This window comes from Pongo pygmaeus, chromosome 10 (genome assembly GCF_028885625.2).
Source record: "Pongo pygmaeus isolate AG05252 chromosome 10, NHGRI_mPonPyg2-v2.0_pri, whole genome shotgun sequence".
Lineage (NCBI taxonomy): Eukaryota > Metazoa > Chordata > Mammalia > Primates > Hominidae > Pongo > Pongo pygmaeus.
Genome location: NC_072383.2, coordinates 22,959,229 through 22,983,504, shown reverse-complemented (window position 1 = coordinate 22,983,504; position 24,276 = coordinate 22,959,229). Strand labels below are relative to the sequence as shown.

Below are 24,276 nucleotides of genomic sequence, written 5' to 3'. Positions count from 1 at the left end.
ACCTCTTGATCTCTTTTTCTCCCACAGAGATGTCATGGTTGAGGGGATCCCTCTTGGTGCCAAGCCCGGCACATAGGCACCCTCACAGTGGCAGTGACAATGGTGTCTGATGCACAAGTGGGCATCTGTGGAGCAGCCACAGAGCTAGGGTCTGGAGTGCAGGCACTGTGGACAGACAGCGGCTCCAGGGTCCACGGCTCTGGCTAGCCCACATTGACAGGAGTTCCAATGTTTGAGATGCAGGAGCCTGCCAAGTGACCATATAGCCAGGGTCCAGAGTGTGAACACATGCAGATAGACAGTGGCTCTGTGTCCAGGGCACTGGCTACACTTTGACAGCTGTGGCTCTAGTGCCTGAGACACAAGTGTATGTGCAGCAGCCATAGAGCTACGTATGGAGTGTGGGCAGGTGCAGAGTGTTCACAGAACTGGGGTCCGAGGTGCATGTGTGTGCAGAGAAATTGTGGCTCTGGGTTCCAGAGCAGGCACGGGGTTGGGGGTAGGGGTGGCAGCCCTGGTCTCTGGTCAACACAAAAGCACATCCTTTTAGACAGTGTGCAGCAATGTTTCCCTCTCCTGGAGATCTATGGTGGGATGGCTGTTGGTTACTTCAGTGGCAAAAGCTACTGATGTCCTCTGTAGAGTAGGCCAATGGGGTCAGCGCCAACAAACACTACAGGGTTTTCTGCTGTGGGGGTTGTTGAGGTCCTCAGTGGCTAAGACTACCAAGGTCCTTTAGAGCGTAGGCCACTGTGGATCATGATGGGACCAAACATACGGCTGATACAGATAACTCATCCCTGTTTGTTTAATCTTTGTTTATGGCCATCTGCAGACATTGCTAAGCCAATCTCCCAAGTGACTTTTTTTTTTTCCACTGTGTTTTTGCTTACTGGATTTTTGAGCCCTCCTAGGTCTATTTTTGTTTGTGGATAGCTGTCTAATTGTTGTGTTTTGTGGAAGTATAAAGGCTGGCATCTCCTACTTTGTTGTATTGCTGATGTCACCCCTAATATGCCTATTTTAAAGTCAACTAGTTAGTAACCCTAATTACATCTACAAAATCCCTTTTGTCATGTAACATAATGTAATTACGGGAGTAACACCAGGAGCAAATGTCATGGGAGCCACCTTAGAGTTGTGCCTACCATGAAAAAATATATAAATGACCAGTAACACCATGAAAATATGTGTTCAAAATCATTCGTTATAAGGTAGATGCAAATTAAAACCACAATCAAGAACCAGTCCACATGCAATATAAGGGCTAAAATTTAGAAAAACAAGAAGATAATACTAAATATTGGCAAGATTGTGAAGCAGCTGGAACTGCCATACTTTTCTGGAGGGAATGTAAAATGTTTCAATCACTTTGAAGAACATTTTGGTAATTTCTGTAAAGTTAAATGTAAAATTACCATATGACTCAGCAAATCTACTGCTTAATATTTACCCAAGAGGAAAAAAAAAAAATAAAACACCTATGTTTACAAAACTGTTCACCAAAACTTCATTCATCACTGCCTAAAACTGGAAATAACCCAAACGTATACAGATAGGTGAATGAATAAACAAACTACATATTCATACAGTGAAATTCTTCTCAGCAATAAAAGGAATAAACTATTCATATATACAACAACATGGATGAATCTCAAAAATATTATGCTTACCTAAAGAAGCCAGACACAAGGGAGTATGTACTGTATGACTCCTTTTATATGACATTTGTGAACTAATCTCCAGTGATAGACTTCAGGTCACTTGTTACCCTAAGTGAGAGATAGTTAGACTGAGTAGTTAAAGGCACAAGATAACTTCCTCAGGAGATAGAAATACTTTATATTTTTTTGGGATCATGGTTATTTCAAAAGACTTTGGATTTTACATGTATCATGGATACTTTTTATTTTATGAAAATTATACTTACAATGTTGATTTAAAAATATATTGTATATATTTCTGAAATAAACAATGATTTATCTTCTTGTATTATTTAACACTTCTGGAATGTAGTTAATGAAAATTAGAGATAAAATGCAAACAAGCTGTAAGTATTTTAAAAAGGAAGGGTACCACTATTTGCAGATGAAATAGTATTTCTGGAAAGTCAAGGTAACAGGGTGAAATAGTTCTGGGATTACTGAGAAGTCTTAATAAAGTGTCTGGATATAAGATAAATATACTTTTTTTGGACAAAATAAATCGTACATCCTTAATAGTAGTATAAAATATTAAAACAAAAATATGAAATTTGTATGATCAATCTTTACAAAATATGCACAGACCTGTACAAATTTAATATTGAGATAAAAGGAAGACAAATAAATGGGAAACTACATTCTGGGTGAAGAGACAAAGCACTAAAAATATGTTCTTTATAAATTACTTCCTAGATTTAATGAAATTCCAATAAAATCCCCAAAAGAGAGGAGCTTTGAAAATTTTGAAAAGAGTGAAAAGGGGACTGGCACTGTCAGGGTTACAATATAATTTAATCTCTGATAATCAAATCAGTCTAATCATAGCAATATAATAAAAAATTGAAACAGATCAATTGAACAGAATAGGTAGCCTGGAAACAGATCTTATTATGAACTAATTATGTGTATATGACAAAAGTGGTATTATACCACAATGCAGAAGAAAAAGATTATTCAGTAAATGGTGCTGGTGTAACAAAGTATTAATGCAGATTTTCATCCCATGGTGTATGCCAAAATAAATTCCAAAATCAAATTTTTACTAAAGCCTTTAAACAAATATAAATGAAGGTAAATATTTATTAACTAAAGCATTGTAATACATTGCAAAGGCAACAAGCAGCAAATTTGCCTATGTAAAATTTCCCTTAGAAGAAAGTTCAGTGAAGTGCAATAGACCCTAGAGATCTGACTCATCACTAGCTTCTATGTCTAGCACATAGTGTGTGCTCTAATAAATCTTTACAGAACACATGAAAACTTTTTTCTTACTTTTTTGAAAGCAGCACTATCATTTTTTAACAATATGACAAACTGGGAAAAATGTGTCATATATGAAGCAGGATTAGTATCCTCTTATTAAACATTTGATTAGTATCCTCTTATTAAACATTTATACAAATGGTAAACTTCATTAAGACCCATGAGGTACACAAGTATGTGAACAAACTGCCACAGAAGAGGGGATACAAAGATTAATCAATATTGGGGAAATGTTGAATGTGAATAACAGAATTGAATATTATCTGTCAAGTTAAAATATTTTTTTAAAATAAAAAATAGCAATATCCAATGCTGGTTTGAGTATAAGTGTAATAAGTCATCTCATACAATTTGGGGGACTTAATAAGAACTTCATAGAAGGGTGATTTTGCATTCTATGTTGACAGCCTTAAAAATATCTACCACATTTGATCCTGTAATTATTTTTCAGTTAATTTATCTTAAAACATTACTTGTTAGAAAGAAAAAAATTTATGAAAAAAGGTCATCATATGATCACACATATTAGTAAACTTGGGCAAATACATGTCAAACAATGGGAAAATGAATCTTATGGTATAGCCTTTCAATGGAATATTATATAGCCATTTAAATTATTTTAAAAATTATTCTATATTTATTTAAATTATTTACCTTTATTGTCCCATTAAACAGAAGAGGAAGCTGATACACAGGGTGTTTACGTGACTTGTTCAGTCTCTGAACTAACTAGCGGGATGTGATATCGAGCAGGCTGACTTCCTAGTCCACACTCTGAATCAATGCACCATACCGCCTGTGTTTGTTAAAACATAAAAAAAAAAAAAAAGTTTTCAGTAGTTTTATGGGTGTGTGTGCACAGATGCATCTATGGGGAGCTCCTTGATCTCCTCTGTACACTTTCACATCTTCCAAAGTTTCTACAATAAGCATGATTTTTAAACATCATTGTAAATGACCTTAATGAATTGTAATATTCTTTTATAATCCTCAAGTAAACTTCATTTTGTGTAGTCACACTCAGAGTTTTCATCTTGGGATTACTGGCACCCCCTAGTTCCAGTTCTTTCTCCACAGATGCCCTGGGGAGCCTCTGGCCTCGCGTCCAGCTTGCTCACCCGGTCTCCCTGGGCTGCATGCATAGTACCAGGATCCTCACTGTTGAAACGCTCTCTTATTTCCCTGCGCCGCTGCAGACAGCTCCAGGGTAAAGTTGTCAAGCGTTCAAAGGCCACAGGAACGGAGTCTTCGGACCCTCCCAGGTTTCGGCCCCATGTGGCCTCGCAGATTCCTAGCGGCCGCAAGTTCAAGTCCCAGCCGCTGACGCAGGCCAGGCACTCACCCGGAAACGCAGCGACCTTCCCAAGAGTGGGGCGCCCGCGGAGAAATCCCCTGGGACTGGCAGGGCTGGAGTCTGCCTGTGTCGCATAGGCCAGGAGACCACCGGTGTTTAGGGTTCAGATCTGGGGACCAGCGCCAGCAGCCCGCAGTCCTGCAGCGGCGCCCCTTGAGGACGGCACGCGGAGCCTCGGGGGCAGCAGTCCGCCCGGCTGACCATCCTTTATTAAAACAGAACAGTTCCTGAAAACAATGCTTATCTCAAGCTGACTCAAAACTGGCTCTTGAGAAAATCCGGTGTTAATTAAAGAGGGTTGTCAGGGACAAAATTCACGGCTTGTGTTTTGCGGGGGAGTGGTTGTGGGGTGATCGTAATATAAACACGTTATCTCGAGAGTTAATTATGTCTCTGGTTGGAAACAGGAGAAGAGGGTGACTGTTTACGCAGTCCATGGGAACCAGCGTCTCACTTTCGGGGACCGTGGGCAAGGGTCGCCCTTCGATAGCGCGGCGGCTGGTCCACCAGAGAAACCAAGTTTTCTAGGTCGCCGGGGAAAAGCGGAAAATTAGACTTGAGCCAGCCTTGCTCCTGTGAGACATTCGTGCACTCATAGCCCAGCAGTGGCTGCCTCTACCTAGAATGAGCCCTTCATTTCCCAGATCCGTTCAGGGGGAAGCAGCGAAATCCCCAAATCCGCTTCCTTACGTGGCTAATAAAGGGGTGCTTACAGAGCACAGGAAAACAAAACAAAAAAACAAAACAAAGAAACAATACCTTGAGTGTTTTGACGTTTGAAAACCCGACTCCGGAGAATCATGGAATCATATTCCAAGTTTCAGTGTCTAATGCAGTTTAGGGGACGCCTATTACTTGGGTTTGTAAAATCGCGGCGTCGCCCGCGCCCCAAGTCAAAGCTGAGCAGAGCAGGGATGGGGAGGGGTCTCCGGCCCCAGGAGCGGCGCGCGGGGCTTCTGCCCAGTTTCCTGCCTCACAGTCGCGGTGTCCGCCCCAGCCCAGAGCAGTTTGTGCAATTTAGAAACTCGATAGGAGGCAGCAGCTGGTCTCCCACCACCCTAAAAATAATCCGCTCCGGCGCACTCCGTGCTTCGCCTAGGGGAGGAAAACTGTCATCGGAGTAAGTGAATCCGTGTCTTTTACATGAATGCCATTTAAACATTTTTAGGAATAACTGTAAGCTGTCGATTTTGAGCTAACATTTCTGCTACCCAAAAACGCCCTCGCACTCTCTCGCACTCTCTCGGCACTTAGCTTTCGCGATCGCTATTTCTAGAATTAAGGGACGAGGCCCGGCTCGAGAAGTGAAGGGGTGGGGATCAGGTTTCCAGTTTTACTTCAAAACTGCGGGCTCCTACTCAAATCAACTGGAAACAGTGAAAGGAGTTATCATTATGAGTTATTATTACCGCCTTTCTTGTAGACAATTCTTGTACTGTTCAAGAAGTAGTTTTCTATCTGCTTAATTTTTGTTACTCTTTGCTTTTTTTAGGAGTTCTGCGTCGGGTTTGAAATTTACATCTTAAGACAGTGTAGGAAGTCGGTGTTTTGAAGGTAGCTCAAGTGCACCGGCAGGGGTTTGAAGCAGCGTGAAGCTATTGCCCAAGGTATTTATTTTTTGCTTTATTTGTTCAGTTTGGGATTTTAAAAAAAAATCCCATTGCAGTATCTAAGGAATACCTGCTGAGTAATTTCAACATTTCTTTTGGTGTGGGATGGTACTTCACAGCCACTGAAGAGTAAATGGGTGGATTCAGATCAGGCACTAAGTCAGAAGTCAGTGGTCATTTTTGCCAGTAATTTTCCTACTTGGATCTGTCATAGTTATAGCCATGGTAGCTAGCTAACTAGCTATACATCTTCTAGTTCTTATTTCATGAACTAGGGACTGAATAACTTCAAAGAAGTGATTACAGCATTTGTTTTTGCAAGTGACATCCATCCCGAAGATGCTCTAGATGATGATAAAGCCCTAAGTTCTTTAAAATGTCCCGCTTCTCTTTCATAACATAATTTGGTTAACCTCTAAACGATTAAAGAATGAATCCTTTTATATGTAAGAATGAAAACTTTTATTTAAATTTAGCATGTTTTCTCCAGGTGTTTCCAGCATTTTAAACTCTCTGCAATTGCTATTCGATCAGAACTAAGGCTTTCTGCTAAGTGAACAGGAAGGAAGACAAGTTTTCACTTGCTTTACTTGTAGTCTATTTCCAAAGGACAGGGCTGGCCATAATAAATGGTGTATCTTCTATGCCTCAGCACTTAAATGTGTTTTTAGAATTAAATCAGATAACTACTGTTCGTGTCTTGCAGAGGAACCAACAGACTGGATAGGTCAGGTATTATATTCACCAACTAAATCCAAAATGTGTATGTTCTAGATGTGTGGAATTTCATGTAACGCATTTCGAGGAATAAAAACACTGAGGGTGCGATTCTTGCCTTGAAATCATAAGTTAGATAATTAGGAGTATTTCTATTTTATGTTTTCTGCTCTGTAGACGTACATTAGAAGCAAAATTTCACTTTGATCTTTGTTTTTAAAGTTTATTCAGTCAAGTTCTCCAACTCTATCAACTCTCATAAACAACTGAGCACATTTCGATGGCTTATGCTTGTGGAAAGGGAAACATTATATCTCCCCATCTGCCCTCCCTTCTCTCTCTCTCCTTGATGCTTGGGCCTCCCTCAGTGCTTAGCTGAATCTAAACAGCTCCAGAAGGGGTGGAGCTGAAGGATGTCAGGTGACAGAGTTTAGCCAGCAAGAACAGCGATTTATACCCTTCCCCAAACATTCCCAATTGAACCTGGTGTCTGGGAGGGAAACATTAAATGGCAATTGGAAATTTAAGAATTAGAAATGTGGATTGAATAAAATGCCTTTGATAAACACAATAATCATCAATATATCAGCAATAAGTTTACTGCCTCCCTCTTTTTGTCCATGTTGGGTTGTAATGGAGGCTGGCTGTTGGAGTGCCACATGGACTCTGGATGTTGGATAAGGAGACTACAGGTTAAAGGGAAAGGATAAAGGAGGAATCAAAGGAAAAGGTGAAAGGAGACATTCGGTAAGGTAATGGACAGGTTCAGAGCTGGCCGGAAATGTGAAGTTAGAGTTTATGGCAGACAGAAAAATCATTCTAAAGCGTTTACTGTACCAACTTGAAGTTTACACTTTTGTATGATTGTATCATTGCTTATTTTCCTATCTTTTAGATCATATACCCCTACAATATACCCACAGCTACTGAGACTACTGTAATCTGATTCATATAGTCTAAAACTACAGGCACTGTTTCTGACGTGCACCATTGGATTCCTAGTAACTAGCACGTGGTTAGCATCAATAAGTGTTTTTACAGTTAATTAGTTAATGGCATAGAATTCCAGATATCTTGTATATGTCTGAAAATGTTCTTAAATTTTTCAGGTGATTGTACTTCTCTGAGATTTTCTTTCCAGTTACACACAACATTTACCCAAAGGCGATTTAATTGGTAGATTTCAGGATTGATTAAACACCAGGCAAGCAATGCTTATAGCTAATGAAGGGTGTAATTTGCAAAGCAGCAGGTTATACTTTAGCATCTACCTGAATTATACTAGTTTATAAATGTGGCCAACTGGAATATTATAATTTTGGATAAGATTATAAAAGTTGCTAAAGTAAAAATTATTTTCTAGTTTGTGCGAGGAAAGTTTATATATGTCTTTCAATTAAGAGTGGGCTTTAAGTTTTCTTTTTATCATTTCTACTAAATAAAGGAAGTAGTCTAAAAAGTTTCATTACTAGCTATTAGTTTTTAGTTTTGTTTTTGTCTGTCTTTGCCAGAAATATATCTAACATACACCTATAAATTAATAACTTCCATTTTGCTGTTGTTTAAAAACTTCAAGTCCCTTTTATTCTTTTATCCAGATTAAAACCTTAATAGCTTGTTAGAATTTACCAAGTGTATAACTTCACCTTGAGTTTTTAAAAATACAACTTTTTTTAAAAAAGATGAGGGAAAGACTCAACTAGAGAGCATATCAATTATTTATTATAAAAAGAGCTTATCAGGAACAATATGTGAGACGCATTCTGTATAAGTATTTAAGATTGTAAATACACAGACTCTTTAGCTGAGGCATTCATATAATGCTTTATAAAACCTTTGCTTGAAATTTGATTTCTCTAATAATTCACCTACCATTGACAATCTTTTCTGTATAACACTCTGTTTTTTCCTAGGAAAAGTATTGTTTGTGACCATTGCTAAATCAATTATCAATGAAAGGAAAGAAAGAAAAGGTACTATGCTAGTTAATAAAATTTTTGCCAGCCTTTTGTAATGCAACTCAGAATCCAGTGTGACATAAATATAGAAAGGAAACTAGGTCTAGTGAGGTTAAAATCTTAAACTGCTACTTGTTTTAAAGAATAGATACGATACTTTCTTTAAAAAGCAGGTTGGAGGTTGTGTAATACAGTGGAAAGAAATAGTTTATAAGTCAGACATTTGGGTGTGGATGTGGCCGCTCTACTGGTTCGCAAGTTACTGAACTTATCTGGACCTCAGTATCCTCCACTGTAAAAGATGAATTACAAGGTTGTTCTGAGGATTTAAGATATGCAAAGTGCCCAGAATTTAAATAAGTAGTAGGCATTATAAAATAAGTTTTCAGAATGTCAAAGATTTTCCTGGAATTTCACAGCAGTATTTTGATGGAGCAGACCTTTGCTCATCTCCCATCTGTTTGGGCACAGCAATAATAAAGAACTATTTAACATGTAAGTGTGAGCACGTCACTCCTCTGCCCCAGAATCCCCAGTGGCCCACTTCACTAAGAGGAGAAGCCGCAATCCTGACAATGACTTACAAAGCACAGTGTGACCTTGTCGTCTGTTTTCTGTCTAAACTCATCTACTTCTACTCATGGAGTACCAATTTCCAGTTAAAAGACATCCTGTGTGCGTTTCAAACTTGAGTAGAGTGTATTTCATGTGAGAATATTCTAACTATGGAATCTGAGTAATTTCACTGACTTGTCATTTGAGTTAGTTTTAATTCATCTTGAGCATTTGATTTTTAATATTCTTCAGGGAAAGACTGATTACTGTTAGCCATTACTGCATGCACACTGGTCTCTGTATATTAGTATTTCCCACAACTAGTGAAATGTTTCAGCAAACTTTGTCACAGTTTACTGAACAACTTTAGTTGTTTATTAGTACATTTTCAGTGAGTATGGGAAAATATTTGAAATGATATCATTTTGACTTTTTAGTCATTGGTTCAATTTTTTTCTCCTTTTTCTTAATATATGACCATTTTTGTTCTTTGAAAGCATTTTAGTCAGTCATTTGAGGTACTACTATAGGTAGATATTAATTATAATACATTTTTCTCTGGAAGTAAAAGCTATGGAAAAGAAGATCTCATAGGACATATTTTATAAGAAACCTTCAAGTTGCTTTGGCAGAGTTTCTTATTTCCTCAGCTATGGAAATAAAAGAGATTAATTTTATGATATAGCCCCCTATTCAAGGCTTTAATGATTTTATGAACAAGAGTTTACTAATAAGAGGATTTTTCTTTCTCATTTCTCTCCCTTTTAGAGTAAACCATATAAGAAGAAATGAGCCTTTCATTTTGTGGTAACAACATTTCTTCATATAATATCAATGATGGTGTATTACAAAATTCCTGCTTTGTGGATGCCCTCAACCTGGTCCCTCATGTCTTTCTGTTGTTTATCACTTTTCCAATATTGTTTATTGGTAAGTAATCTAATATCTTATGTTGTACCACTTGATGTTTATATATCTCGCTAATGGCTGAGATTTGGGATAATGTTGACTTAATTTCTGTAACATGGAAGCTGATGGCTGTGAGAAATGAACAAGCAAGTATTTTGTGTTTTTCAAACATATATTTTTGACAGGTGATCTTCCGTAGGTGAAATTGAGGTCACATGCTTGCTTAGGCATGGCCTTCAGGTAGCAGCAGCAGGTTTTTAAAAAGAAGGAAAGAGAAATATATGAGATAGATCTACAGCATTAGTTGAGCACTTACTTTGGGTTAGGTAAAGGGAATGGAAAATGAATAAAAGAGTACTCGCCTTCAGGGAATAGTCCAGTGGGGCAGATGTGTTAAAGTCATGAGAAATGACTATGCCACATTTTAAGCCTATTTACAAGCACAGGAACAAATTAACCTGCTGAAACAACTCACTCTTTGGAGGTGGTGGGGAAGGTAGTGAGTGACATGTTTGAGGAACTGGAAGATGCCAAGCATGCAAGTTACAGTGGGAGTGATGAGGTTGTGCTTTATGTAGAAAGAGGACATTCATAAAGAATTTGGAAAGAAGTTAATAATACAGTTTTGTCCATTATTTTACAGTTTACATATGTACAAAATCTGATAATTAAGGGCAATTATGAATAATTTGTATAACTTACCCAAACAGACCCTTTAACTTTTTAAAAATTATGAAGTATTTTGATACCTAAAATGATGGAGATTAATATAATAAACATCCATTGAGCCTACCAACGCTCATCTAAAGAATATAGAAATAAGAATGAAAGGACCTCTCTCTGCACACCATTTTCTGGTCTTGTGACTCTTTCCATATCCTACGTTCCTATCTTTTCACAGGAGGCAACCACTATTTTGAGTTGATTGTGTTTAATTTTTTCATGCATGATATTTTTCCAATTAAATGAATGAAAAAGTTTTCAGATGCATTTTCGTAAGAAAACTAGCAAAATTTAATGATCTGCTTTAAGGGAATGTTTGAAAATCATTCATATGCTTTTATTTATTCATTTAACAAACATCAATTGAGAGGATACTATGTGCTTGGCGTTATTCTAAGAGGGATTAAAGAACTCATCATATGGTATATACGCAGGCCAACATAACTCTTGGTACATAGTTATGTTAAACAAATGTACAGATGCTAAATATATTGAGACCAGAATGGCCATATGTAGAAACATCAGTCTTTGTTTATGTAGTATTATTTGTAGGCCATGAAGAATGCCCTTTGGCCAAAAGTAGAAAAATGGATTTTTTAACTGTAATTCCACAATTAATAATTCCCCAATTATTGACATCTGGTTAACTTTTTGAGAGCAAGAACAGTGACATTCCATTTTGTATCCCTAGTATCCAGCACAGAGGCTGGCACCAGGGTATTTGAATAGAATAGAATTTGAGGGGACATTGTTAAAGGGAAATAGAAAAATTTCAGACTTTTCATTTATGACATTGGCTACTTGAATTAGTGAAGGATCATAAATCAATCTTAAAAACTATCAGGTACTAGGAAAATCATAAGGTTGCAAAAAAGAGACACAGAATTTGCCTATGGGAGTTTACAGCATAAGTTCTAGTAGAATATATGAAATATAACTAACCTTCCAATGATGAATAAATTGAAAACAACTAAGACATCAATACTCATTTCAAATAAAAGGGGCATCTGCTGCCTATACAGAAATTCTTTCCTGCATTTGTTCTTGAAGTAGGTGGGGCTTTTTTTTCTACAGTCAAAAAAATGAGAAAAAAGGGGAACAAAAGGAGACAAAAGTGGGGCCTCCTAGCACACCCCATATGAACCAGTATTACTCTATGTAGTAACTAAACTATATAGTAGTTTAGGGAGGAAACCATCAGAATTTTACTAACATATAACCTTGAATTTTTTTCTTCAGTGGCAAGCTAAGGGGGGACCTATAATGGTTTTGAGATCACTTAAAAGCTCATCATCAAGAACTTTAGCTTTCTTTGAGAAAAGTATCAGTACTACTTGTTGAATAATAGTGCCTGCCTAGTCATACATAACAATTTTTCTCATATGATGTGCATATGATTAAGAGTTGACTCAACTAATGAGTCCCGTATTTTGTAACCAAATATGTCTTTTCTTGATTTGTCCCCTTGTAGATTTCATGTCTTCAAAGATTTTCTACACCAAATTTCATGTATTATTATCATCAACTTATTTCCTTTTGAATTAATCAGAAAGCTGTCAGGAAGAGCTTCTGATTAGCATGAGGTAGAACCATGTTCTCATCCAGAGTTGGTATTATTCCTGAGTAATGCCACAAATGTTAATGTGTTAGCCTGGGTAGTCTTGTAAAAGTTAATTGTAATTTTTTTGAATAATGAAAATAGACTAGGATTTCCATTGCTATTCGAGAAAGTATTAAGTCTTCAGGACCACCCCCCCTACCCTGCCTTAAAGCTTATCATAATTTAAATTATGTTTATTACAATTGAGCCTTCGGTTTATGTCTTTTTTTTTTTTTTTTTTTTAACTTTTCTCTCTTTTTTTTCCAGGGTGGGGGAGCCAAAGCTCAAAAGTACAAATTCACCACAACACATGGCTTCATTTTCCGGGACATAACCTGAGATGGATTCTTACATTCGCTCTCCTGTTTGTGCATGTCTGTGAAATAGCAGAAGGCATTGTTTCAGACTCGTAAGTGATCTAACTTAAATAATACCACTGCAATATACCAGTGGGTATATTGATTACACAAGTTCACATCTTTGTAACTTGTGCTTATAAATGTGCTTTATTTTTTTTAGACTTTTTAAACTTTATTTATGAATATCTTTTTGTTTTGTTTTGTTTTATTATGATTATACTTTAAGTTTTAGGGTACATGTGCACAACGTGCAGGTTTGTTACATATGTATACATGTGCAATGTTGGTGTGCTGCACCCATTAACTCGTCATTTAGCATTAGGTGTATCTCCTAATGCTATCCCTCCCCCCTCCCACCACCCCACAACAGTCCCTGGTGTGTGATGTTCCTCTTCCTGTGTCCATGTGTTCTCATTGTTCAATTCCCACCTATGAGTGAGAACATGCGCTGTTTGGTTTTTTGTCCTTGCAATAGTTTGCTGAGAATGATGGTTTCCAGCTTCATCCATGTCCCTACAAAGGACATGAACTCATCATTTTTTTATGGCTGCATAGTATTCCATGGTGTATATGTGCCACATTTTCTTAATCCAGTCTATCATTGTTGGACATTTGGGTTGGTTCCAAGTCTTTGCTATTGTGAATAGTACCACAATAAACATACATGTACATGTGTCTTTATAGCAGCATGATTTATAATCCTTTGGGTATATACCCAGTAAGGGGATGGCTGGGTCAAATGGTATTTCTAGTTCTAGATCCCTGAGGAATCGCCACACCGACTTCCACAATGGTTGAACTAGTTTACAGTCCCACCAACTGTGTAAAAGTGTTCCTATTTCTCCACATCCTCTCCAGCACCTGTTGTTTCCTGACTTTTTAATGATTGCCATTCTAACTGGTGTGAGATGGTATCTCATTGTGGTTTTGATTTGCATTTCTCTTATGGCCAGTGATGATGAGCATTTCTTCATGTGTTTTTTGGCTGCATAAATGTCTTCTTTTGAGAAGTGTCTGTTCATATCTTTTGCCAAATGTGCTTTATATTTTTTGCTTTCTGATCCATGTAGCTCTTGCAGGAAGTTCTTATGTCTTTTTCAACTTTTTAATGTTAAAAATAGGTATAAATGGAAAGATTGTCTACATTTACACATAGGTCTAATAGCTATATACTTATGTTAATATATTAATTATTTCTCAGATTTTTCCATTTATTTTGTAAAGAAGCAAAGACAGATGAATCAGGATGAATGAGTCTGAGAATCAGTGAGGATAGAGCCATAAATTGATGCAAAGCACAAAACTATTTGAAAATCAAGATTTGTAATAAAACCAATTTTTTAAACTTTTAAGTTCAGGGGTACAAGTGCATGTTTATTATGCAGGTAAACTTGCGTCACGGAGGTTTGTTGTACAGATTATTTCATCACCCAGTATTAATCCTAGTACCCATTAGTTGTTTTTCCTGATCCTCTCCCTCCTCCCACCCTTCACCCTCCAAAAAGCCCCACTGTGTGTTGTTTCCCTCTGTGTATCCATGTGTTCTCATCATTTAGCTCCCACTTATAAGTGAGAACACGTGGTATTTGGTTTTCTGTTCCTGTGTTAGTTTGCTAAGAATAATGGCCTCCAGCTCCATCCATGTGCCTGCAAAGGAAATGATCTTGTCGTTTTTTTCTGGCTGCATAGTATTCCATAGTGTATATGTACCACATTTTCTTTATCCTGTCTATCATTGATGGACATTTAGGTTGATTCCATGTCTTTGCTATTGTGAGTAGTGCTGCAATGAACATACGCATGCATGCTTGTGTCTTTATAATAGAATGATTTATATTCCCATTAACCAGTAATGGGATTGCTGGGTCAAATGGTATTTCTGTTTTTTGGCCTTTGAGGAATCACCACACTGTCTTCAATGTGGTGAACTAATGGCTAAACTAATTTACACTCCAACAAACGGTGCATAAGTATTCCATTTTCTCCACAACCTCACCAACATCTGTTATTTTTTGACTTCTTAATTGTAGCCATTTGACTGGTATGAGATGGTATCTCATTGTGGTTTTTACTTGCATTTCTCTAATGATCAAGGATGTTGAGCTTTTCTCCATATGATTGTTGGCCGTGTGTGTGTCTTCTTTAGGAAAGTGTCTGTTCATGTCCTTTGCCCACTTTTATGTGGGGTTGTTTGTTTTTTTCTTGTAAATTTGTGTAAGTTCCTTATAGATGCTGGATATTACATCTTTGTTGGATGCATAGTTTGCAAAAAATTTCTCCCATTTTGTAGGTTGTCTTTTTACTCTGTTGATAGTTTCTTTTTTTTTTTTTTTTTTTTTTTTTTACATTGAAAAAATATAATTCTTTATTTTTTTCTGTCTTGTTAATGGTTTCTTTGCTGTGCAGGAGCTCTTTAGTTTAATTAGATCCAATTTGTCAATTTTTGCTTTTGTTGCAATTGTTTTTGGCATCTTTGCCATGGAATCTTTGCTCATACCTATGTCCTGAATGGTATTGCTTAGGTTGTCTTCCAGGATTTTATAGTTTTGAAAACCCATATTTTTAAAGGAATGTTATTATTTTTATAAAATAAGATGTTTGTATTAGGCAGTTAAAATATAATGAATTGTATTTATAAACTTGAACATAATCTGGTGAAAATATTTTTCTTATATAGTAACAAAATAAACTCAAGAATAGGAAAATTTTGATTATGAAATTATGCTAAATGGTGTAACTTTCATTGAGGAGTTAATATTAGAAGGCCTTTAAATTTTTTGACAGGAAAGTCTAAAATTTATTTTCTTCTTATTGAACTGGAACCTCCCTGACATCTGTTTATGTTTTCTGTTGCAATTAACAAGGAATGAAACTTCTAAGCATTTGTCATGGAACCAACTATTTTGTGATGTTTTATGAGGGCTTTTTGCATATATGTGCATGTCTTAATTTCTGATAAAAAGAAAAATTAGAGACTCTAATAGATACCATCCCTCCAGACATTTAGAAGCTTAATTGGATATTATCTTATTGGTAACTGTTTAAAATGCTGGTATATTTATACTAGCATAGCCAATTCTAGGCTTAATTTTTATACAGTAGCATTTAGGCTACTGTATCTGTTTATATGTGTATGTATAAAGTAGAAGATAGATCATCCAATATTTTTTTGAAACTTGACATCATGTGGACAAGCAGAACTCCTCTGGTTGATATGCAGATTCAGTCAGGTCCTCACAAAACACAGACTGAACTCACAATAATAATGATATATCCTAATGGTAGAAACTTGTTTGTAGTGGTCATGATAAAAGAGGTCCTAAAAACTGGTAAAAATACAGCCTTGATTCTGTGTTATGCTCTTCTACTCTTTAGGTATAGACTTCTCCTTACCCTTTTTATCCAGGCTTTTTGAAACGTCATCTTCTAGTTACTTTTTTTTTTTTTTAAATAAAGGAAAAAGGTTTAATCGACTCATAATTCCACATGGCTGGGGAGACCTTAGGAAACTTACAATCATGGCAGAAAGAGAAGCAAACAATTCCTTCTTCATATGGTGGCAGGAGAGAGAAGTCCAGAGCAAAGAGGGGAAAAGACCCTTAAAAAACCATCAGATCTCATGAGAACTCACTGATAATGTTGAGAACAGCATGGGTGAATTGCTGCCATTGTCTAATCACCTCCCATGAGGTCCCTCCCCCAACACATGGGGATTACAATTTGGATTACAATTCAAGGTGAGATTTAGGGTGGGGACACAGCCAAACCATATCATAGCTCAATGTAATTTTCAAATTTAAATGTGCTTCTATATTTTTAGCAAATAAAGCTTACATTGTCTGAAATCAGGTACTTTAAAAAATATGAACTATTTTTTTCTAGAGCAGTTTTAGGTTTACAGCAAAATTGAGTGGAAAATAGAGAGATTCCCTATATACGTCTTTCCCCCACGTATGCCCACTCTTCCCTGCTATCAAAACTCCCAGTATATACCCATATAATTTCTTAGTAATCTGCATTTAAGGTGCCTCTAAGTTTTTTCATGGCCAAATAGATCATTTCATTTTAGTGCTGAATGATATTCTATTGTCTGGCAATACTACCATTTATTTATCCATTTGCCCACTGAAGGGCATCTGGATTGCTTCTAATTTTTGGCAATTATCAAAAAAACTGCTATAAACATTTCTATGCACATTTGCACATATTGTGTAGACATAAATTTTCAACTCATTTGTGCTGGAAAGTCCTATTCCACCTTCCTACTCCAGTGGCCTATAATTCTGTGACATTATCTATGCTGAGAGGATCTAGTTTTACAGATGAGACCTAAGATTATCTGTGTATAACATGACCTCCTCCATGCCAATCATTTAACTTCTTTCCTTCCTCCTTTCAGAGGTCTGCTTTATTGAAAACCTCATTTGTAAAAAAAAATTTGAATTTTTATAGTGCTATATAGATCTGTTTATTGACTACTTGGGCAGTGTTACACTTTTATAATTATCCTAACTTTACAATACATATTGGAAGAATGGTATGGTTCCATATTATATAGAAATATGACATCAATAACCTGTAGAATAAAGATAATTTTCAAAACTTTCTGTCACTTATCTGGATTAAGAAAATGTGGCACATATACACCATGGAATACTATGCAGCCATAAAAAATGATGAGTTCATGTCCTTTGTAGGGACATGGATGAAGCTGGAAACCATCATTCTCAGCAAACTATTGCAAGGACAAAAAGCCAAGCACCACATGTTCTCACTCATAGGTGGGAACTGAACAGTGAGAACACTTGGACACAAGAAGGGGAACATCATACACTGGGGCCTGTCTTGGGGTGGGGGGAGGGGGGAGGGATAGCATTAGGAGATATACCTAATGTAAATGATGAGTTAATAGGTGCAGCACACTAACATGGCACATGTATACATATGTAAGAAACCTGCACGTTGTGCACATGTACCCTAGAACTTAAAGTATAATAAAAATATATATATATTAAAAAAATTAATACCCAGTACAAATCAATTGACAATATCTAAAATTTTATAATAAAGAAAGAGGAATGATAACACACTCTTCTAGTTACTTCTAAATCCAAACATTTAGTTTTGGTTTTTCTCTTGCCCCATCTTATTCTGGAAACTGCTTCTGTAAGAATCTTCATGATTATTAATGACAACTAATGGAGACTCTTTTGTCTTTATCAAAATTATTACTTATGACACTGCTGATCACTCCATCTTTCTTTTTCTAAATAAAACCTGTATGAATTATTTACTTAATATATGACAAATGCTCATTACAATTAGAAAAACAATGCAAAAGCTTTCCTAATACAATATTTGATTTTGTTTTTTGTAATACAAGCATTTAAAGCTAGTAATTTTTCATTTGGAACATCCTTTGTTCTGCATTAGTTTTTGTTCTCCTTTTTATTTCTACCTGTGATTCCAGTTTAGACACTCTCCTAGGTTAAGGAATCCTTTTCAGTTTGCTCTTTTGTTTAATTTGATTGGTTTATTACTAAAGCATGTAGTTTGTAAAATGATTACTCTTTACAGTTTATTAACATTTTTATTATAGTCAAATACTTCATTATTTTATAAATATTTAATTAGTATTAGAAAGTAATATATACACTTTGTAGGAGACAAAATTTTATTGCGTTTACTGATCGTATTACTGAAGTTCTATATGTTGCTTGTTTTTATACTATTTAATCTGTCAAATTCTAAAAGCAGCGTATTAAAATCTTCACTATTACTGTGTTTTTATTAGGTTTTTATTTGTATCATTTTCTGTCTTTTGAAATGATTTCTTTCACCTTCGCAATATAATACTTTAACAATTTCTTTCTAATGTTCTGACTAAAGATTTTCTGCTGTAATGGGACATATGTGCTCCTACCAAGCCATCGAGGTGTGCAAATCATACTCTAAAAAGAACATAGCTTAAGGGAAAAAAATAGCGTTGGAAGATCATTCAAAACCTATGCAAATTTGTAAACAGAGAACTAACAAAATAACAGCAATCCTATAAAAATACTAGCATGGTTAAAAGACATGTTAAATCCCTAATAAAGGAGTACCACAATAAGTACAAAACTTTATTGTAGTGGCTATTATCTTTACTAAATCTTTGTTATTGCTTCCCTTAGTAATGGTTTGTCATTCTTTTTCTAAAATCTTAAATTGACTTTTAAATTTATTTATTATAATTATTTCTTATCAAACCTGTTTAAGGTTATAAACTTTCTTGTGAGTATGTTTGTGACCACATTTTACAGGATTGGATAGGGAGTGTGGTCACTTTAAAATTTCCTAAATATTAGTAAGTGAATTTTGGTTTCCTTCCTTCCTTCCTTCCTTCCTTCCTTTCTTCCTCCCTCCCTCCCTTCCTCTTTTCTTTGTCTTTCTTTCTTCTTTCCTTCCTTCCTTTCTTCCTCCCTCCCTTCCTCTTTTCTTTCTTTTTTTCTTTCTTCTTTCCTTCCCTTCCCTTTCCTTCCTTTCTTCCTTCCTCCCTCCCTTCCTCTTTTCTTTCTTTCTTTTTCTTTCTTCTTTCCTTCCTTCCTTCCTTTGTTCCTCCCTCCCTTCCTCTTTTCTTTCTTTCTTTTTTTCTTTCTTCTTTCCTTCCCTTCCCTTTCCTTCCTTCCTTCCTTCCTTCCTTCCTCCCTTCCTTCCTTCCTTTCCCCCTTCCATCCCCTCCCCTCCCCTTCCTTTCCTTTCCTTCTTTTTTTGAGACAGAGTCTTGCTCTGTTGCCCAGGCTGGAGTGCAGCCACGTGATCTTGGTTCACTGCAATGTCTGCCTTCCGGGTCCAAGCGATCCTCCTGCCTCAGTCCCCCGAGTAGCTGGGGTCACAGGCATGCGGCACCACACATGGCTAATTTTTGTATTTTTAATAGAGACGGAGTTTCACCATGTTGCCCAGGCTGTTCTCAAACTCCTGGCCTCAAGTGATCTGCCCACCTCGGCCTTGCTAAGTGCAGGGATTACACGCGTAAGCCACCACGTCCAGCTGGATTCTTTCTTTGATTCAATAGTCAGAGAATATTAGAGCATTTCCTAATTTCTGTACTGACAAATTATCTATTTTTTCCTCTGATGATTTTGATCTATTTACAGGAGGTGGTAGGTGGTTTTTAAGCGCTACCATACTACTTTCACATTTTTATCACTATGTCTATATTAATGATTCCAAATTACATCACTGATCATGTTCCAAATCTCTACAGACACTTACAATTCCATTTGCATGCTTATTAGACACCTTCACAATCCATAAATGTCTAGTGAAACTTATTAGCTCCTCTTTCCAATCTGCTCATCCTCTTAAAATCTTATTTGGTCACACAGCCATCCACACAGACACCCTAGGAATTATCTTCTACTTCTCTATTGCCATCATCCTCATACCCTAATGCTGGTAAACTCCTGTCCATTTTAACAATCAATCTTTTCCAAATGTATTATTTCCTCCATGTTACTGCTGCCAAAGCTGAAGTCAGACCTTTATCATCTGTCACCTGACTTTATACCAATAGTTTCCTAACTGCTTTTCTTCCTTCCATTTCTCTCCCTCCACTACAAACTCATGTATTACCAACCAACTTCCTTATCCACATGACTGCTAGAGCTATCCATTTAAAACAAATCTGATCATACCGCTTACCTATTCAAGTGTTTCAGTTTTCCACAGGTTGAGATGCCAGCCTCTTACCATGGCATACAAAGCCTTCCATGATACATTCTATCTTAAACTTTCTGTTTCAAGAATATTATTCTTGAATATTCAAAATTGGAATTTTGAACATGTTGTATTGTTTCATGCTTCTATGTATTTGCACATTCTGTTCCTTTTTTAACATGACCGTTTTCCTGACCAGTGGATTCCTTTTCATATTTCAGTTTCCATTGTCAGCCATACCTCTCCTGGAATGACTTTCTCAGTGTTCTCCTTTCCCCCAATCTTGAACTAGTCACTCTCTTCTCTGTACCATTTATGTACTAATATCTTCAAGTAATTTGAGAAAAGCAAAGTGTTTCACTCTGAGGCATTATTAATGCCAGTGGAGTTGAGAGCCGTCCACTATGCACATCTGGTCTGGAATCACTGGCTCACCTGGTGATCTCTGTTGCCTTCAGAGTGAAGTCTATTCTCCTTGCAGTCATGCTGAATTGCTTGCAATACCCTTGAACACATAGGCCCCTCTGCCTGGAACTGTCTTCCTCTCTTCTTCCTCTGAGTGGCCATTCCTGATTCTTAAAGTGTCAGTTTGGAAGTCACTTCCTTCTCAAAGCTTTCTCTGTCCCAGACGTGCACTCTATATTCTCAACACTGTCCCTTCAGCTGTGTTGTAATTTCCTACTTGCTATTGGTATCCTCAATATACTAGACTTTTTGACTACAGATGTTATGTCTTGTTTTCTTCATTGTTTCATCCAAGTAGCTGGACCAGCAATCACAGATGCATTGAATGAATTAATGAGAATGGAGAAATCACTGAAGACTATCAAGTTGGGAGTGCTGTCAAAGGAACAAACACACTTTTCACACACATTGGAGTTCAGATTGAGTTAACTGTTTTCACTTGCTTTAGTTGTTAAATTATTTCAGCAGCTCTGCCCTACAGTATAGGAGTAGTTATACATTTGTTTCTTTGTAAGCATTTTAAGGTATAGTTTGGTTGTTTACTTGGCCCCTCATGTTAAGATAAATCGCTTCCGCAGAACGATGTCTTTCAACATATTCTTCCCTTATGTATTATCTTGGAAACTACTATTGCATTCTGTATTTTAAACATCTTATTGCTAAGATAGAGTTCTTATGAAAAAATTTGAAAAAAAATGAGAAATTATCTGGAAGCATCAGCTTTAGGCGTTGACGTACTGCTCTTTCTAGGCGGCGGGAATCAAGGCACCTCCACCTCTTTATGCCGGCCGTCATGGGATTTGTTGCCACTACAACATCGATAGTGTATTATCATAATATCGAAACATCAAATTTTCCTAAATTACTTTTAGGTAAGTATGATCACTTTTGTTGTTTCTCCCTAAAGAGCTATTTGTTTTTTCCCCCTAAAGCGTTATTTTTCTTTTTCCTCGGGGTAAATACTATCAGAGTGTGTGGGGAGTAGAAAGTATGGGAAAACCACAGTGATTAATTCTCCTGTAGCTGCCCAGTAAATGTGGGGTTGAAGATAAGCTGAGTTGCTCTAGGCTGTGAAAATTCCTTACCCCCAGGTCATCTCTTCTGCAATAAATGTTCTCTGTGGTGTGTCTGTATGTAGGGGGGTGGGGGGGGTGGGGGGAAGAAAGTGGAGGGAATGTGCTGGCCTTCTGGCTTGCGGAAGTTGTATTTTAAGAATCAGAGCTCTTGTGAGGAGCTGCGGCACCATGCTGCCCTGCGAACAAGTCATCTCCTCTAGTTCCAGGTGTTTCTGCCTCTGGCTTGGAGTCCAAGGACATTTTCCCAAGGTTTAAGCCTTTCACTGATGCTGTGGCAATGCCACATTTTACTAGAATTACTATGTAGCAGAGTATGTTTCTAGCATAATGAAAAGTATGCTGTCCTGAGGAGCAGTTGCCTTTACATCACAGCTTTTCACACCTGCATTGTGACTAAAATTGTTTTATTAGCCTCTCTTGCCTCCTTGTTCTGTGGAAATCAGAGGCTGTCTAAAATAGTCCTAATTTTATTTTTGCCTTGGGTCAAAATTATATAACGCATCTATATTAGTTATGTTCAATACTCTGACCCATCACCGTATTCCTTGGAGTATACTTTCTTTCTTAAAGAGATAAAGGTATGGAACAAAGATCACAGATGGGCTATGAACCTCCTGAAATTGTAGTTCAAATTATGTGTTTGTGTGAATGATGCTCACTGTTTCTGATTTTATTTGATTGTTGTATAATGAAAATGATGTTGACTAATGATATAGAAATTAGGAGAAGAAATATTGAAAACACACACACAGTATTTTATTCATTTGTCCAGAGGACACGAAAATTGAAAATGGATGCATGAAAGATACTGATTATTTAATTATATGTTGTGTCACATTATATGATTGTTAAAGGCAATCTAATAAAAAAGGTAGAGAGGGTTAAATATTAATTTCAAAGGCTGTCACATTTTGAATTATCTTAATAGAAAGGTCTTTTGTACAAAATGGGAGACAGACATTATTGCAGAAAATGCCAAAAAAAAGAAAGAAATTTCCAACAAGTAGCTGCAAAAAAAATGTGAGAATTTAATAAGCTAAATATATATTTTTGAAAAGTTGATGGTAAAAAGAAAGGTTATAACTAGAAAGGAATTTAGATATTAACAATGTTTTGATGGAAATGCAATCAGAAGAGGCCTATTATTGTTATTTAGGTACAAGACAGCACAATTTGATCATATTGCTGGAAGGACATGGAGATAAAATATAATATTTCTTGTCATTTTAACAGAGAAAAATTTGGACCTAGGAAAGTTACTCATTTTAAGACCACAAAACTAGGAATTTTGTCTCAACATTTCATTATGAAAATCACCAAATGTACAGAAAGTTCAAAGAATCATGTGAATTCCCACTTACCCAACATCTGAATTCTTTAAATTACATTTTTTCTGTTTGTTTTATCACATATCTACATCTTTTCATCCTTCTATTCATACCTCTCTCCATCTTAGTTTTGATGCATTTTAAGGTAAGTTGTAGACATTAGTATACTTTACCTCTGAACGCTTCATGCACATTTTTGTGAGACAAAATTTATATACATGAAACACAGCGATCTTAATTTGCTAAATGCATGTACCTGTATAACGCTATCATGATATAACTATCATCCATGCAAATTTTCTTATACTCAATTTCACCTTTACAGAGGCAATATCTGTTCTGATTTTTACCCCCACCATGGATTAGGTTTGCCAGTTCTAGAACTTCATGTATATTGAATGACACAGTATAGACTTTTAAGTAAGGCTTCTTTTTCTAAGCATGATTTTTTGATGCTCATCCGTAATGTAGCATAGATCAATATTTTCTTATCATTGTTGCATTTCATTGTATAACTATATCATAGTTTTTTCAATCCCTTGTTAATAGACATCTGTACTATTTCCAGGTTTTAGCCATCATGAGAATAAAAGCTGCTATCAACATTCTTAACAAGTATTTTGTGGCTATATGCATTTATTTCTCTTAGGTAAATACCTAAGAGTGAAATCTCTGGGTCATACGATAAGTGGGTAAATGTTCGTATTTTAAGAAACTGACATCTTTTCCCAAAATGGTTGTATCATTTTTTATACTCACTAACAAGGTGTAAGAGTTCCAGTTCCACATGTTCATCATTTGGTGATCTTGGTCTAATTTAGTCATGCTAGTGGGTGTGTACTGGTAATACATTGTGGTTTTAATTTGCATTTATCTGATTGCTAATTATGTTGAACACTCTTTGATGAGTTTATTGGCCATTTTTTATCTTTGGGATGTGGCTATTCATATCTTT

General features: G+C 36.4%; 1 protein-coding gene across 5 annotated transcripts in view; it reads left to right on the top strand.

Moving 5' to 3' along the window:
* The first annotated feature begins 5,015 nt into the window (after positions 1–5,015).
* The window catches only part of ABCC9 (ATP binding cassette subfamily C member 9), a 149,907-nt gene continuing 130,646 nt past the window's right edge, over positions 5,016–24,276 (top strand). The window contains exons 1-6 of one of the 5 annotated variants that reach the window (XM_054443900.2): positions 5,016–5,440; positions 5,813–5,927; positions 8,561–8,620; positions 9,929–10,090; positions 12,660–12,801; positions 21,668–21,789. In XM_054443900.2, the coding sequence (XP_054299875.1) occupies positions 9,949–10,090; positions 12,660–12,801; positions 21,668–21,789 (406 nt within the window). In that variant the 5' untranslated portion in view covers positions 5,016–5,440; positions 5,813–5,927; positions 8,561–8,620; positions 9,929–9,948. The remainder of the gene's footprint in view (positions 5,441–5,812; positions 5,928–8,560; positions 8,621–9,928; positions 10,091–12,659; positions 12,802–21,667; positions 21,790–24,276) is intronic. The other 4 variants (XM_063672487.1, XM_054443897.2, XM_063672486.1 and 1 more) reach the window with 4 other exon arrangements.